This window comes from Sceloporus occidentalis, unplaced genomic scaffold, assembly GCF_023333645.1.
Source record: "Sceloporus occidentalis isolate IW3139 unplaced genomic scaffold, rSceOcc1.0.p SCAF_1, whole genome shotgun sequence".
In the NCBI taxonomy this organism is placed as follows: Eukaryota; Metazoa; Chordata; class Lepidosauria; order Squamata; family Phrynosomatidae; genus Sceloporus; species Sceloporus occidentalis.
In genome coordinates, this window is record NW_028316981.1 from 131040567 (window position 1) to 131054725 (window position 14159).

General features: G+C 40.3%; 1 protein-coding gene across 5 annotated transcripts in view; it reads left to right on the forward strand.

Moving 5' to 3' along the window:
- Nucleotides 1–14159, forward strand: part of FBF1 (Fas binding factor 1) — a 47838-nt gene that overhangs the window by 1726 nt on the left and 31953 nt on the right. For 4 of the 5 annotated variants that reach the window (XM_089535786.1, XM_089535814.1, XM_089535795.1 and 1 more), the window contains exons 2-11: nt 1058–1164; nt 2984–3011; nt 3218–3259; nt 5130–5217; nt 6039–6099; nt 6421–6471; nt 6962–7106; nt 8064–8147; nt 9566–9685; nt 12261–12414. In XM_089535786.1, coding sequence (XP_089391912.1) covers nt 1162–1164; nt 2984–3011; nt 3218–3259; nt 5130–5217; nt 6039–6099; nt 6421–6471; nt 6962–7106; nt 8064–8147; nt 9566–9685; nt 12261–12414 — 776 coding nt within the window. In that variant the 5' untranslated portion in view covers nt 1058–1161. The remainder of the gene's footprint in view (nt 1–1057; nt 1165–2983; nt 3012–3217; nt 3260–5129; nt 5218–6038; nt 6100–6420; nt 6472–6961; nt 7107–8063; nt 8148–9565; nt 9686–12260; nt 12415–14159) is intronic. The other variant, XM_089535805.1, reaches the window with a different exon arrangement.

The window sequence follows — 14159 nt, forward strand, 5'->3', positions numbered from 1 at the left end:
GTTTACTCTTATTACAGAGAGTTCATGTGCTGTAACTTATGGTGTAGTGGTTTGAATGTTGGACTATGATTCTGAAGACTAGGGTTTGAATTCTTGTTTTGCCATGGAAACCCCTGAGTGACCTTGGGAGAGTCACATTCTCTCAGCCTCAAAGGACGGCAAAGGCAAAGCCCCTCTGAACAAATTTTGCCCAGAAATCCCCATTATAAATTTGCCTTAGGAACTCCGTAAGTCAGAAATGATTTGAAAGCACACAAGAAATATTGGATTGTCCCCCCTCATTCCTCAATTTCCTTTTTCCCTTGCCTCTCTTGTCTTATTTAGTTTGTGAGCCTAAGGGAGGGACTGGCAGCTTTTAGAGCTAAAAGTTGGGCTTAAAATGCTTTAAATCGGTGCTACTGAAAGTGGTGGTTCCTGGATGATGTGATGTGTGACCAATGGGCACAAATATGGTACCATTCCCTGGAATTCTGGGCAAAAAAAGTGCAGGTCCTTCATATATCAACACAATGTTGATATATCAACAAAACTTTTAAAATTAAGTGAAAAAAGACAGCTTGTGGGGCACTGCTTTAAATAAACATGAGAATCCCTCAGCCAGTTTTCTTCCAGCTGTGTGAAGTTGAGTGGTACTAGGCAATTTACAACATGTTGGCTTAAAATCTACTTCTATTTCATAAGGTTGTTGTAAGACTAAAATGCAGTTCTGGGCTGCTGCTTTATGGATACCAACAAAATTAAAATTTATGGATACCTCCCCCATCACCATTCCCTTCTCCTTTTGTGTCATGTCTTTTTAGATTGTGAGGGCAGGGAACCGTCTATTATCCCCTCTGTTGTAAGCAGCCCGGATTCCCAGTGATTGGGCGGCATATAAATAAATCATATTATTATTATTATTATTATTATTATTAAAATGTATATACATGTGTATCTCAATATGTCTGTGTATAGCAACAATATCTTGCTTTATGTATATCAACAAAACTTTAAAATTAAGTGAAAAAATTCATAATGAAGTTTAATTAAGAATTTTGTTTACTGTTAATTGCTTCAGAGAGAGGAAGATTAGAATTGATGTTCACTGGATCAAAAATGAAAAATGTTTGAAGTGATCACAAGAGAAAGAAAGAGATAGAGTTTCCAACTGGGAGCCAGGCTATGGTAAGGAAAATCTAATTAGTTCACTTGTTCTACAGAATTGTGATCATAATTGGAAAGGCCCTGCCCTATATTCCAGCCTGCCTGAGAGCCCAGAAAATAAAGACTCTGAGCATAACTCTTTAGAGGATGATGAGTCAAACCCACATCTATAGTTCCTGCTTTACCATCTTTCATAAAATCCTTATAGCTGGCAACCCAGGCCTATGACCTCCTTAGTGAAATTGTCTATACCACTAATTTAATTGGTGATCTTAGTAAATATACCACCACCACCATTTACATTCTGTTGTACCAAGGATATTGATTGCACCCAAGAATTTGTATAGGTGAAAGTGTATGTTTGTGAAAGATGGATGGGGAGGAAAATCACCTCATTTGAAATGTACTTCTACATATACTGTAGACTGCTAAAAAGCCAAATAAATGTGTCCTGGAGCAAATCATTCCTGAACTTTCTCTGGAATCCAAGATGACAGTATGGAGTGTTCGACAGTGGAACACACTTCCTTAGAGAGTGGTGGAATCTCCATCCTTGGAGGTCTTTAAGCAGAGGCTGGATGGCCATCTGTTGGGGGATGCTTTGATTGAGAGTCCCTGCATGGCAGGGGGTTGGACTGGATGGCCCTCGTGGTCTCTTCCAAATCTATGATTCTATGACTAAACTGAGACTGTCTTACTTTGGCTATATCATAAGAAGACATGACTCATTAGAAAAGACAATAATGCTAGGAAAGGAACAGGGAGGTAGGAGACAAGGAAGACCTTGTTCTGGATTGACAGATTCAGTTAAGGGAACAACAGCCTTGAGTCTAGGAGACCTGAGCAGTGTTGCTGATTGACAAGATGCTGTCAAGAACTGTCCACTCACTTCAATTCAGTAAATTAGTCTTCTGTATCTTGACAGCAAGTTTTATTTCAGTAACCAAAGGAGTTAACATTATGACTTCTGTAGACAGATCTACATCATTGACGGATGCACATGTGGACTAAGCAGTGCATCCACCCCATACATTTGCAGGCTTTTCTCCCATTTTGTTCATAAGCAAAAACATTTCTACAGCCGGTGTTATTCACCTCCTGCCCTTTCTCCACACTTCTTTTTCAAGCCCTTTCAAGTTTCACATAATATTCACTGCTCTATCTTGTTAGAATAACTACAGTATCTTGGTTTCTAGCCACCCTTTTTTATTGCTAGTTTAAAGCAGAATTCTAGTGCATGACTGAAATTAGTGTATCCTGCAGTCATTGATAAAATATCATTCCAGTATCCTGAAACATGGATAATTCTTTTCTTTAACATCAACCTACTTTGCTGCTACAGAGAACTTGACTATAGTATCTGAATTTTATTTAAATGCTGGAGCCTACCTCCAATACCTTTCTCCACATTTGAATCCAGTTGACTTGTATATTTACTAGATACCACAGAGGTTTCCAAGAAGAATGAGAACAAAATTGTAAAATGGTTTTGAAGTCAAAGGGATCCTAACTCAACCAGTTTCAGATCTCTGAACTATGTACATAAAATTATATGCATTTTATAATTCTGATTCAAGCATATACATATTGTGTACCTGTGTCAGGTTTCAAGCAGTACTTTTAAGCTATCCTGAGAGTTCAGTGATTTCAAATGTATTAAGATTAAATTTAAATTAACAAGCAGTAGACACAAGTCCTGTGACAAGAGAAAACCCTGTAGCTACCATTTCTTGGTTCTTAGGTTTATTAGGCATCCCTGATTTCAGGGGTGCAGGTTAGGCAAGTTTATGTCTTTGCTTTCATCTTCTTTAATAAAGTAACTTTCTTTTTTTCCCTTTAGGCAGTGAAACCGAAGAAAAGAATGGAAGGTATATGTGTTTGTGTTTCCACATTCTCATAATCTTTTGGTTCTTGCCTTGGAATGGTCCTTCATAGGTTGACCTGAGGGACAGAACAGTCTCCCCTGAAGCTCTTGTCATTATGAGAGCCATAAATCTCTCTTATTCCAGTAGGCCCCTATACTGAGCTTATGTTGGGTAGTCTTTTAACCGTTGTAAACTCTGTCTTATTGTAGATTCCATCAATGAACTTCTTGGTGATCTGCTTGGAGATGATGGTAAATAAGAACTGAAACTGAAAAAATCTTATTGGAACCTGCCTTTCAAATACAGTAGTATCTTCAAGTGGGGATTTGTTCCAGTGCTTCCAGCCTTCAAAGGTTCAGTGTAGAAACACTGAAGGAAAGAGCCTTTTTCTGCCTTTATGCCCCAATTATCAATAGCAGCAATAGCAGCTTCATTTATATACCGTTTCATACCACAAAAAGCAGTGTCTAAGCAGTTTACAATGTGTAAGCTAATTGCCCCCAACAAGCTGGGTATTCATTTTAGTGACCTCGGAAGGATACCAGGCTGAGACGACCCTGGAGCCCCTGGCTGGAATACGTTGTGACTGAGTGAGTGGCTGCAATACTGACATTTAACCACTGCACCACCAGGGGAATTCTCCATTAACAAAACTTCTTGGTGCACATATTCAGGTGGCAAATAAAACCATGCAGTTCACTCTTGCTTGTAATGTTGGATGCATTCACACTTAAAGCTAAAGCATAATTTAATGTTCATGAGCAGAAAGTAGGCTGTGGAAAACAGAGTCTGCATGCTTCTTCTGTGTAACTAGGACAAGGAAGCAATCAGAAATCAATTTCACTTTAGCACATTCCTGATTTATCCTTTAATGGAACTTAGGAATTGTAGGCGCGTTACAGACCGCCCCTTTGGGGCGGCCTGTAGGCGCTCCTTTTCCTGGTGTATCGGGGCCTCAGCTGCCAGAACGGCAGCCTCTGTGGCCCCAATCCGCCACTTTTCAGGCCGCGGGGAAGGGCAAAAGGCCGCTTCCCCACAGCCTGGAAAGGGGTGTCCTTGGGGCTTCAAGCCCCAAGGACACCCGGCGACGGCGGGGAGGAGGAGAAAGGGGCTGCTTGGCCCCTTTCTCCTTTGCGTTGCTGGCACAGCCATCTAAAGGCTGCGCCCAGCGATGCAAAGCTGGAAGGAGCTCCAAAATGGAGCTCCTTCCGGGGCCATGGAAAGGGCGCACTAGGTGCCCTTGCACGGCCCCACTACGTCACAACCGCGCCGCCTCGTTTGGAGGCGGTGCGGTCATGATGTAGTCATGGCGGCGGCCGTGTGGAACGGCCGCTGCCATTTTGTACGTGCTGAGCACGTACTAGGGTTGGGGGTGTGTGGAAGCGCCCTAGTAACGGGCCCTAGTTTAAAATAAATTCTGGTTTGTTAAACAAGCCAGTATAATAACTCAGGATTTGTTAGTGGTCTTTAAGCAACTCACTAATTTCTTTTGAAACAATAATCCATGATTGGCATATAACAATCCAGGAATCTTCTAGAGCAATAATGAATTCTATTTTATTCCTCTTACTTGTCTCTCACAGAAATTAGGAAGAAGTGTGCAAATCCAAAGTTTTTTGTGTATTCCTGTCTGCGTGTGTAATGCTAAATCATGATTTAGAGTTATGTGTAAACACTCTTACTCTATGCCTTTATTCCTTCCATCACTGTTCCATTTGAAGGGAGGGGGTTCATAAGTAGCATTGTCTTTAATTGTGTAAGCTTTCTTCAAGGCTATTTTAAGAGGCTTATGGGGGTAAACATTTTCCAAAATAAATTTGTTTTTTATTTTCATGTCATTTATCACTGACAAACAAAGAGGGGAATATTGAGGCCTAATCTGGTGTTACAGTAGGGGCAGTGAATACTTTAATCATGCAATTTGCTCGTGTTCTTCTCCTCTGACTTGTTAGGGACTCAAAACTGTTATATTTATATATAATGTGCTCACCCCCTTTCACCATGGTGTGTCTGTCATTACATGTGAGGGAACTACTAAGGTTTTAAGCATTGCAATTCAATTGTAAGAGCAAGTAATGTAACTTACACTTGGATATTCTAAGACAAATCTCTGATTCCTAGGTGACAGCCCCCTCAACTCTAGTAAGCCTGCTTCATTTAGTAGCAGTGGAGGGCGTGTCAGAGGAATCAGCTCACAAACCAGCAAAAAGTGAGTTATGACATTGCTGCTTCTTTCTGTAGCTTATTCAGTGCCCAACATGAAGAGTACTCTGGGAGCATTCATCCAGTTATCATCCTCCCCCCCCCCCCAAACACCATATTGGTTTTCCTGTTTCAAGGCTATTTCACAAGCAGGGTAGCTACTGGAATTTCTTCCAAGCAGAAGTGAACTGGGATTTTTCCTCCTCCCTTAGTCTTAGGGTGAGTCTACACTTGCCAGAATATTCCGAGGTGCTTCTGGAATATTCTGGCCTCAGATCTTCCCTGAATTCCCTCCCTTATCTGCTCTCTTTTGCTTTGGGTTTTTGAATCTCACAATGAATGACACGTGCTCCCTGTTCATTGCCTAGTGCTGCTGCTGAGCTCAGAATGAGGCTCCCAGACATGTTGTTGGTGCTGAGAACATTCTGACCTCACAGTGACACGTGCCCAGAGCAGCAGTGGCAGGTGGCTCACAAGGACCACGAATGAAGGCAGCTGCCGTCATTGTTGCGAAGAAAGCTGAAAACCCACAGCAAAAGGTGAGTTATTTAAGTATGAATTTGGGGGCAGAAACATCAAATGAGGTGCAGGTGTCATGAATATAGTTCACATCCAATTTGGAGTTTGGGGCCTGCATCATGTAAACAGTATGCAGCATTCTCAGAGGGAATTTGGGGTAATTGTCCATGTAGACAAGTCTCAAATCTTTGTGTAATTTGGAGGGAATTTTAGTAACATCAGTGAATTGTTGCAAGTGTGTAGTGGGGAGGGCTTTGGGTGGGAGAGATGGACAGCCTAAGCATAACCTTTTTGTTCATTGCTTTTCAGAGGGCTTTTGGATGATGACTCCTTCAGCAAAATGGCTTTTGAGAAAGAAGCTGAAGCAGAGGTGAGAATAAGGAAGAGCCACCATGTTCTCTGCATAGTAAATAAAAGTGGCTTTCATGTCTGAAAATGTGGTTTGGAAAGAAATCAGTTTTTAAAAAACAAACAGAACATGAAGTCTGCTGAGTACAGCCAGGTTATCATATAGAACAGCTTCCCTGATGCTTTTTTGCTGAGGCCCAGTATTGTATGTCAAGATCAGTGATGTGCATGTTGGTAGCACTGAAACTAACTGCCTTGGATTAATTGATTGATTCAACAGCCAAACAGTATACAAGCAGTATTAAGTTAATGTTTCTTTTCATATGTATTTATTTCTCTTAAGGATCCTGCTATCTCAGAAGTAGCCCCAGATGCATTTCTGGAGACTTTGAAGGTAAATGGAGAATATTTCTAGCAATGTAAAAAATAAGTGGTTTGCTTTGCTCTGCTATTTGTGGAGAAAGTCAACTCTACTCAGGGAGCGAAACGACAGGCCCAACGTCATCGGGCCTGAAGAGGAAGAGCCCTCCCCTCCCTCCTTCCAACTGTCATCTTCTGGTCTGGGAGGGAGTGAAAGGACAGACCCAATGCCATCGGGCCAGGCCTCGATTAAGAAAAAGAGCCCTCCCTCAAGTCCATCTGCCTTGGTCCGGGCCTCAGAGGGAGAGAAGAATGCTGGACCTGATCCCCTCCCCCCCCATTCCCTTCTCCTTTTGTGTTGCGTCTTTTTAGATTGTAAGCCTGAGGGTAGGGAACAGTCTATTATCCCCTGTGTTGTAAGCTGCCTGGATTCCCAGTGATTGGGCGGCATATAAATAAATCCTATTATTATTATTATTATTATTATTATTATTACTCAGAAAGCATCTTTTTTTCCATGCCAGGATATGGATGACATGGAAGCTGATCTTCTGGGCATAAAGAAATCAAATTCTGAGCCTGTTCAGAAACCTACAAAGACTCTGACAAAACCTCATCCTTCAACTGAGCCAACAAAATCTGCTAAGAAAACAACCATCACTGAAAAAGGCAAAGCTGTTTTCCTTTTTATATGAAAAACCTGTCTTAGGATAAAACTGCAGGCTAATACTTTTCAAGATCCATTTCTACTCAAATGTATATTTTATAAGGTTATATAGCTATATGCTAAGAGTTGAATGCATGCAGTTTAATTTTTAGGACTTGACTGTCTACCTTACAGATATGTTACTCATGTTTCTCTTATGAATTGTTACAGTGCAAACAATATTCTAGTGCTACCTAGCACCCATACCTGTGATGAACACTGCAGTCTCATTGCCACAGAGCTGATTCACATTATCACATTGACCTGGAAAGGATGTGTTAGGAACATCCACTGCTCTGAGCAACTTGGAACAGGGATGGGGAAAGTTAGCCCCAGGTGACCCCAACTCATTTTTTTCATGAAAGACTCTGCAGCCCTCAGATTTCTTCTGAAAATTCCTATACACATTTTTGAGCCCCCCCTACCCCCCAAAAATTCAGGCTGAACACCTCCAAATAACCAAGAAATTTTTTGTGGGTTTTTTGGGCTATGTGGCCATGTCCTAGAAGAGTTTATTCCTGACATTTATTCCGACTGGCATCTCAGAGAATGCTGGTATGGAAGAGAGTTGGGTGTGTGTGTATATATATATATATATATATATATACACTGTGTGACCTTGGGTAGAGAGGAGTGATCTCCATGTTAATCTGTGTATTGTTCTGTTGTTGATGGCCAGGCTTCAGAGTGGGAGGATATGCAAAGAGGATTAGTGTCTGCTTAATTAGTGATCACTGTCTGCTGGGAAAGCCTCTGACCTTAGATGGTTTCTCATTTGCATTTGCTGAGTCCTGATTTTGCTACCAGTCCTGAAAAATAGCAACACTGACTTGGGATAGAAATTCTTTGTTGCCTAAGAACTGGACCTGAATCCTGATATCTACCATGACTTTAAAAATATTAATGATCTATCCATACAGGAAACTCTGTAAATGGAATAAAAAAGGATCCCAGTTCTACTCCCACCACTTCCCAGCAGCTTAAACCAGAGTTATCCTTTGAAGGTAATGTCTCATTTGCAGGCATGGGAAATGGTGTGTGTGTGTAAAATACATTTAGTTCTAAATCTAGGTTTAAACACAAAGTAAATGTGGAAGGGAAGGACTGGAATGTGACCATGTATATAATCAACCAACATCAGGGTAATTTTGCCCAGTGCTGGAATGGTACATCTCTCACCAAGTGTGGAAATCACAGGTGATGGACATGGAACAATAACATTCACTGAATGCAGGACTACTAGACATCTTTGCATTCATTCATTTTATAAAGATGGTATTTGTAGTGAGCACCAGTCCAGTCCAGTAGTGCAGTTGTACTCATGTAGTTGTTGAATTGGTAGCTTTGCATGAAAGAGTCATTGTGGCATAAGGATAAGAAAAAGGGTCAGAGGGATTGCCCTATTGGCTTATAAAAGCAGCCAAAGGGAGGTTAGCTGTGTGGGTAATGGGAATAGTGAATGTCTTATTGCAACAAGGCGAGGTCCCATCTTGAGCAGAAGAAGCTAAAGTGAGGTCACTAAAAAAAACTTCTTCACCCAACTACACTGGATAACTACAGGCCAGTCTCCAATATTCTTTTTTGGGACAAGATTCTGGAGTGTGTGGGGGCCTCCCTCCAGGGGTTCATGGATGGAATGGGTTATCTAGATTCATTTCAATCTGGTTTCAGGCCTGGTTATGGGATCATCTTGGTGGATGGCTTACAAAGGGAACTGGATAGAGGAAGTATATCCTTGTTAGTTTTGCTAGACCTTTCGGTGGCTTTTGATACCATTGATTATGGTATCTTTCACTGGGATGGGACTTGAGGGCACTGTTCTACACTGGTTATAGGCTTTCTTATAGGGGTGGATTCAAAAGATGGTGGTGGGATTCCTGTTTGATCCTATACCATTGCCCTTTTAAAAAAATCTCTTTTAACTCTGGACACTGAAGTGAATTTCACACTATCTGAATTCCTAAGCTGTTCAAAATGTCCAACTCCAGGTACAAACAGTCAGAAATGGAGTTATCTGGTCAGGAACTCTGGCAGTGGAGAGGGATTCCTTATAGACAAACAGGGGTCTGCTTGTTAGGGTCTGTATAATTAGAGATTACAAGAACATGGGAAACATTGAAAGATCTTTCATTTCGACACTGGTTAGACTGTGTGTGGAGTTTATTTTGTGGAAACCTGACTAGAATCAGATGGCTAGAAGGGGACTCAACATGTGCTTGAACTCCTTTCATTTCTTCAGTAACTGAGTAGGTTTAGTCACATGGTTCATCATCTTATTAGCAGATATTTTGGTTTTTAAGCTTTCAGTCCCGTAGCACCTTAAAGATTTGCATATTTCTAATGGCATGAGTTCTTCATTTGAAAATGATAGTTCACATTCCTAATCAACATTTATTCACAGATGTATCTTTTTTCTCCTCAGATATGAATGACCCTTTGGCTGGACTTTTGCCTGATGAAGAAGAGGATGCAGTGAAGAAAGCACATTCCTTTGCCACCAAAAATTCTCCAGGAAGAAATACTGGAACTGTTAAAGAAAAAGGTACTGAAATTATATCCCTTCAGGCTAGTTTGGCTGCTTTAGGATGTGTCATTAAGAGTAACTGAACTATACTTTTTTGATTTGTGCAAATAAAATGGTTATGAATGTCTTTTGGAACAGATTTGGTAACCAGTAAAAATACAATAGTCCTGCTTGATCTCCCCAAAAGCTGAAGCTAGTCCGGCATCTTGTTTCTCATGGAAGCCAACCAGCTGTCTCTGGGAAGATTGAAATCAGGACATGAGCACCATAGCACCCTTCCACTCATGTTTCATAGGAGCTAAGATTTATTGCTGTAACCATTGATAGCTGTATCCTCCATGAATTTATCTAGCCTTCTACAATATAGTCAAAGCTAATGGACATAATTACATCATCTGGGAGCAGAATCTATGAATGAAATATGTGCTGTTTGAAGAAGCACTTCCTTTTGTGTGTCCTGAATCTCCCACTAGTCAGCTTTATTAATTGACCTTGGGTCTGAAATTACATAACAGTCTTTCCCAGTCAATGCCATCCAGATGTGGATTACAAGTCCCATCATCCCAACTAGCACATCTGTAGGATATGATGGGAATTACATCCCCAGACATCTGAAGGACATTGCACTGGAGAATGCTGCTTCCTCCTCTGGTGTTCTTCCTCCTATGGAGTTGTTCTTCTCCACTGCTCAGGTTAGGAAATCAGGTGTTTTCTCAAAGATCTAGCCTTTATTACAGTAATGCCATCTCTTAAACACTCTTGGGTGAGAAATGAATGGTTGTCACTGAACTCTGCTGATCTACAAAGCAATGCACCCTTTTTCAGAGACTTGACAGGTTTACTACTACACAGGTTTATGGTGAGGATTTATAGGGAAATGATTTTAAACCAAGATGCCCACCATAAAATGTTCTAGAAATGATTAGCATTAATTTGTGTAGGATGAGATGAGTCAATACTATTTGTGGGATCCAGCTATGTATAGTAGAGATTTTATCAACCTGGCATTAAGTTGTATTAACTGAGCCAACAGGAGATTTGTATGAACAAGAACACTCAGAAAAGGATAGAATTAGGAACCTTGGTCTCCTAACATAGATTTAGACAATTTGTGTAGCTGTGATCTTATAAATTGTGTGGATTATTAAGAATCTTTTTCTGTTTTCTTTCCCTACTGTGATTTGTTCTTAAGTTGTTTTTAAATTTATTTTATGTTTGTTATAAGGTGTCATGCAGGTTTCAAAGCATGACACAAGAAGTGTTAATACATATCTGTACATATCATGCCACATAGTTGAAGATCTAATTTTCTGAAGTACATTTATTGTGGTAAGATGGAGGATCTCAACAACCCTTAGCTTTAAATCTAATTCAGAATCATACTTCTGCTATCCTGATTAGATGATAGTCACAACTGCAACATATTTACTGTGAGAACTTTTTGTTAATGAAGTGAGGTTTGACTGTCTGAAAGGTTGTTAAATTATACTATTAAGTCAGTGAGTACACTGGGAAAACCTTATATGGAAAAGCAAACTGGAATCTAAGGTAATAAAAGACATTTCCACACTTTGAGCCTTTTAGAACTGCTGAGGCCGTGTTCTTCTACAATTAGCTGGAAGCGGAGGTAAAATTGTATGTTGAGTGTCTTCAAGTAATTTCTGACTTATGGCAACCCAAACACAAATCTATTATGCGGTTTTCTTCACAAGATTTGTTCAAAAGAGGTTCACCATTACACAGCATTTAATGTAGCAGTACACTGCCTCTTGCCAGCATCCTTATGTAATACCTACTTATAAGCAAATCCTGTTCAGGAGAGGTCCCCTGCAATATTTAATATTGCTTGCTAAAGAAAATTTAAAGGCAAATACTAACTCAAAATTCTGGGGAATTAAAACTGACAAATGATACAACAATTAATTACTAATACATTTATCCTCTAATTTGTGCTGAAAAGACATTACTAAAATAAGCAGGACATTCAGGCGTGCTTTTGGTTAGAATAGGCTCACTGAATCAAATGTTGATTGGGGAGTTAGCACATAGGTAAATTCCATTAATTCTTCTACAAATAGCTGGAACCAGAGGTAAAATTGTGTGTGTGTTATGTGCTTCCAAGTCATTTCTGACTTACGGTGACCCTAAGGCAAACCTATCATGTGGATCTGGTTTACTTGAACTAATTTATAGGATTCAGGCCCCAAACAGGAAGCTTTGGAGTAAAGACACAAGAGCCCCGAAAAACCTCAGTGGTATGTTGTTAGTCTATATTGGACAACATGATGCTACAATTGCATTTTATGTATTTTTTAAAAGTCCCACAAATTGGAATAGAAAAACAAAAAACACTTAGATGCAACTGTTTTGCCTCGTTATCATTAACAGTGAGAGAATTAAGGTCAGCAATTCTAGAGAAAAGAACTACTGCAATTAAAAGTGAGGGGGAAAGTGAGCCGTGCCACAAAATGTTTAGCATATAATAAACCTATGGTATTTTAAACATTTCTGAATAAAGGCAGAAGTCCATATCTTTGACTAACGCTGTAAAGTTAGAACTCACTATTACAAACATTTCCACTTCATTTATCAGCATTATCGCTGTCTGCTACTCCCATCCATGCTGTTGCCCCTGACCAGAAAAGGAATGAATTGACATTTGAGGATGATGGGGATGATCTAATGGATACTCTGGGGTTTGGTGACAACCCAAAGGAAGAACTGAAATCCAGCAGAAAGGGTGAAGAGTAAGCCATCTCTATTCACTAAAAAGCAATGAGTAATGTTGACGTCTTCAGCTGAAGGGGTGTAAAACTGTATTTCTAGAAGTGGAATTATTTCACATTTAGTTTAAACTAAGGAGAAGGAATTAATGCTGCAAATTGGATTGTACAGTGCTCCCTGGATATCTGCTGGGGTTTGGCTCCAGGACCCCTTGTAGATATCAAAATCCATGGTGCTAAAGTCCCATTATATACAGTAGCATACTAAAATGGTGTCCCTTATATAAAATAGCAAACTCAAGGTTTATTTTTTGGGATTTTTGTTGTTGGTGAATATTTTTAAGCTGTGGATGACTGAATCTGTGAATGCAGAATCTGTGGATAAGGAGGGCTAACTGTATTTATTGGACTTGTTTATTTATTGCCTCCCAGTCCATGGGGGCTCCTGAGGCAATGAACAAATAAAACCAATTTAAACAATACAGAGATTAAAACATTTTGAAACACATTAAAATACTCTTTTAAAACTCCTGAAGGCAGTCTAAAAACAATCCTCGAATCCAGTTTTAAATCGGCTAAAACAGCAATTTCAAACACTGCATGCTATGTTGAACAGCACTGTTTTTGACTGCCCACTGGGAATTTCAAAGAGATGGGGCCAGCCTAATTTCCTTGGGTAGGGAGTTCCACAGTTCAGGCACTGCTACAGAGAAAGCCCTGTTACGTATGTGTTAACCAACCTAACTTCACAAGGTGTTGGGACATGCAACAGGGCCTGCTCTGAAGATCTCAAATTTCTGAGCAAATTGAAAGCCCATGCATTTCTTGCAGGACTGCTCTTATATAGTCTCTAAAATGCATACCTGACACCTGTCTGGCGGCTCCATTTTGCACTAGATGCAGCTTCCAAACACTCTTCAAAGGCAGCTCCATGTAGAGCACATTACAGTAGTCTGATCAGGGGAGGGGGGTAACTAAGGGATGGCATCAGTTGTGATGGAGATATCAAAGTGGGTAGCATCAGCATACTGATAACATTCAACTCCAACGTTCTGGGTGACCTCTTCCAGTGGCTTCATGTAGATGTTAAAAAGCATAGGGGACAGTATTGACCCTGTGAAATCCCACAGGGGAATGGCTGAACAACAGTACACCAGCAGCACTTCTGAGAATGTTCAGCCAAGAAATTCCAGTTGTGTACAGGATAGGGCAGGAATGACCAGCTTCCTCAGGTTGAAACATTGGTACTTGGAACTTTTGGATAATCTTAAGAATCTGGCCATCCTTGGTAGTTATGGCATTGCTAGGCTTGGCATAGGAAAGGGGTAACTCTTAGTGACTTTGTAACTTAATATTTTTTTAACTTTTTTACTCTGGGGGCCTTTTTCCATTCTGGATACCCAGAGTAGAGGGTAAGGTGAAGGTAGAAGCCAATATACAGTGAGCCCTTGTTATCCGCTGGGGTTTGGTTTCAGGACCCACCATGGATACCAAAATCCATGGATGCTCAAGTCCCATTAAATACTATGGTTAGGAAAATGGTGTCCCTTATATAAAATAGCAAAATTAATGTTTGCTATTTGGAATTTATATCTTTTTGGAGTATTTTCAAGCCGTGGATGCTTGAATCCATGGATTAAAAAATTGTGGATATGGAGGTTGACTGTACTTTCACCTTAGCAGAAGCTAAGAGAAAGCCAAGGTATTCAACTTCTCATGAATTCCAAGCCTGCCCTGCTCCTGTTCGCAAATTATTGAGACATGGTTCT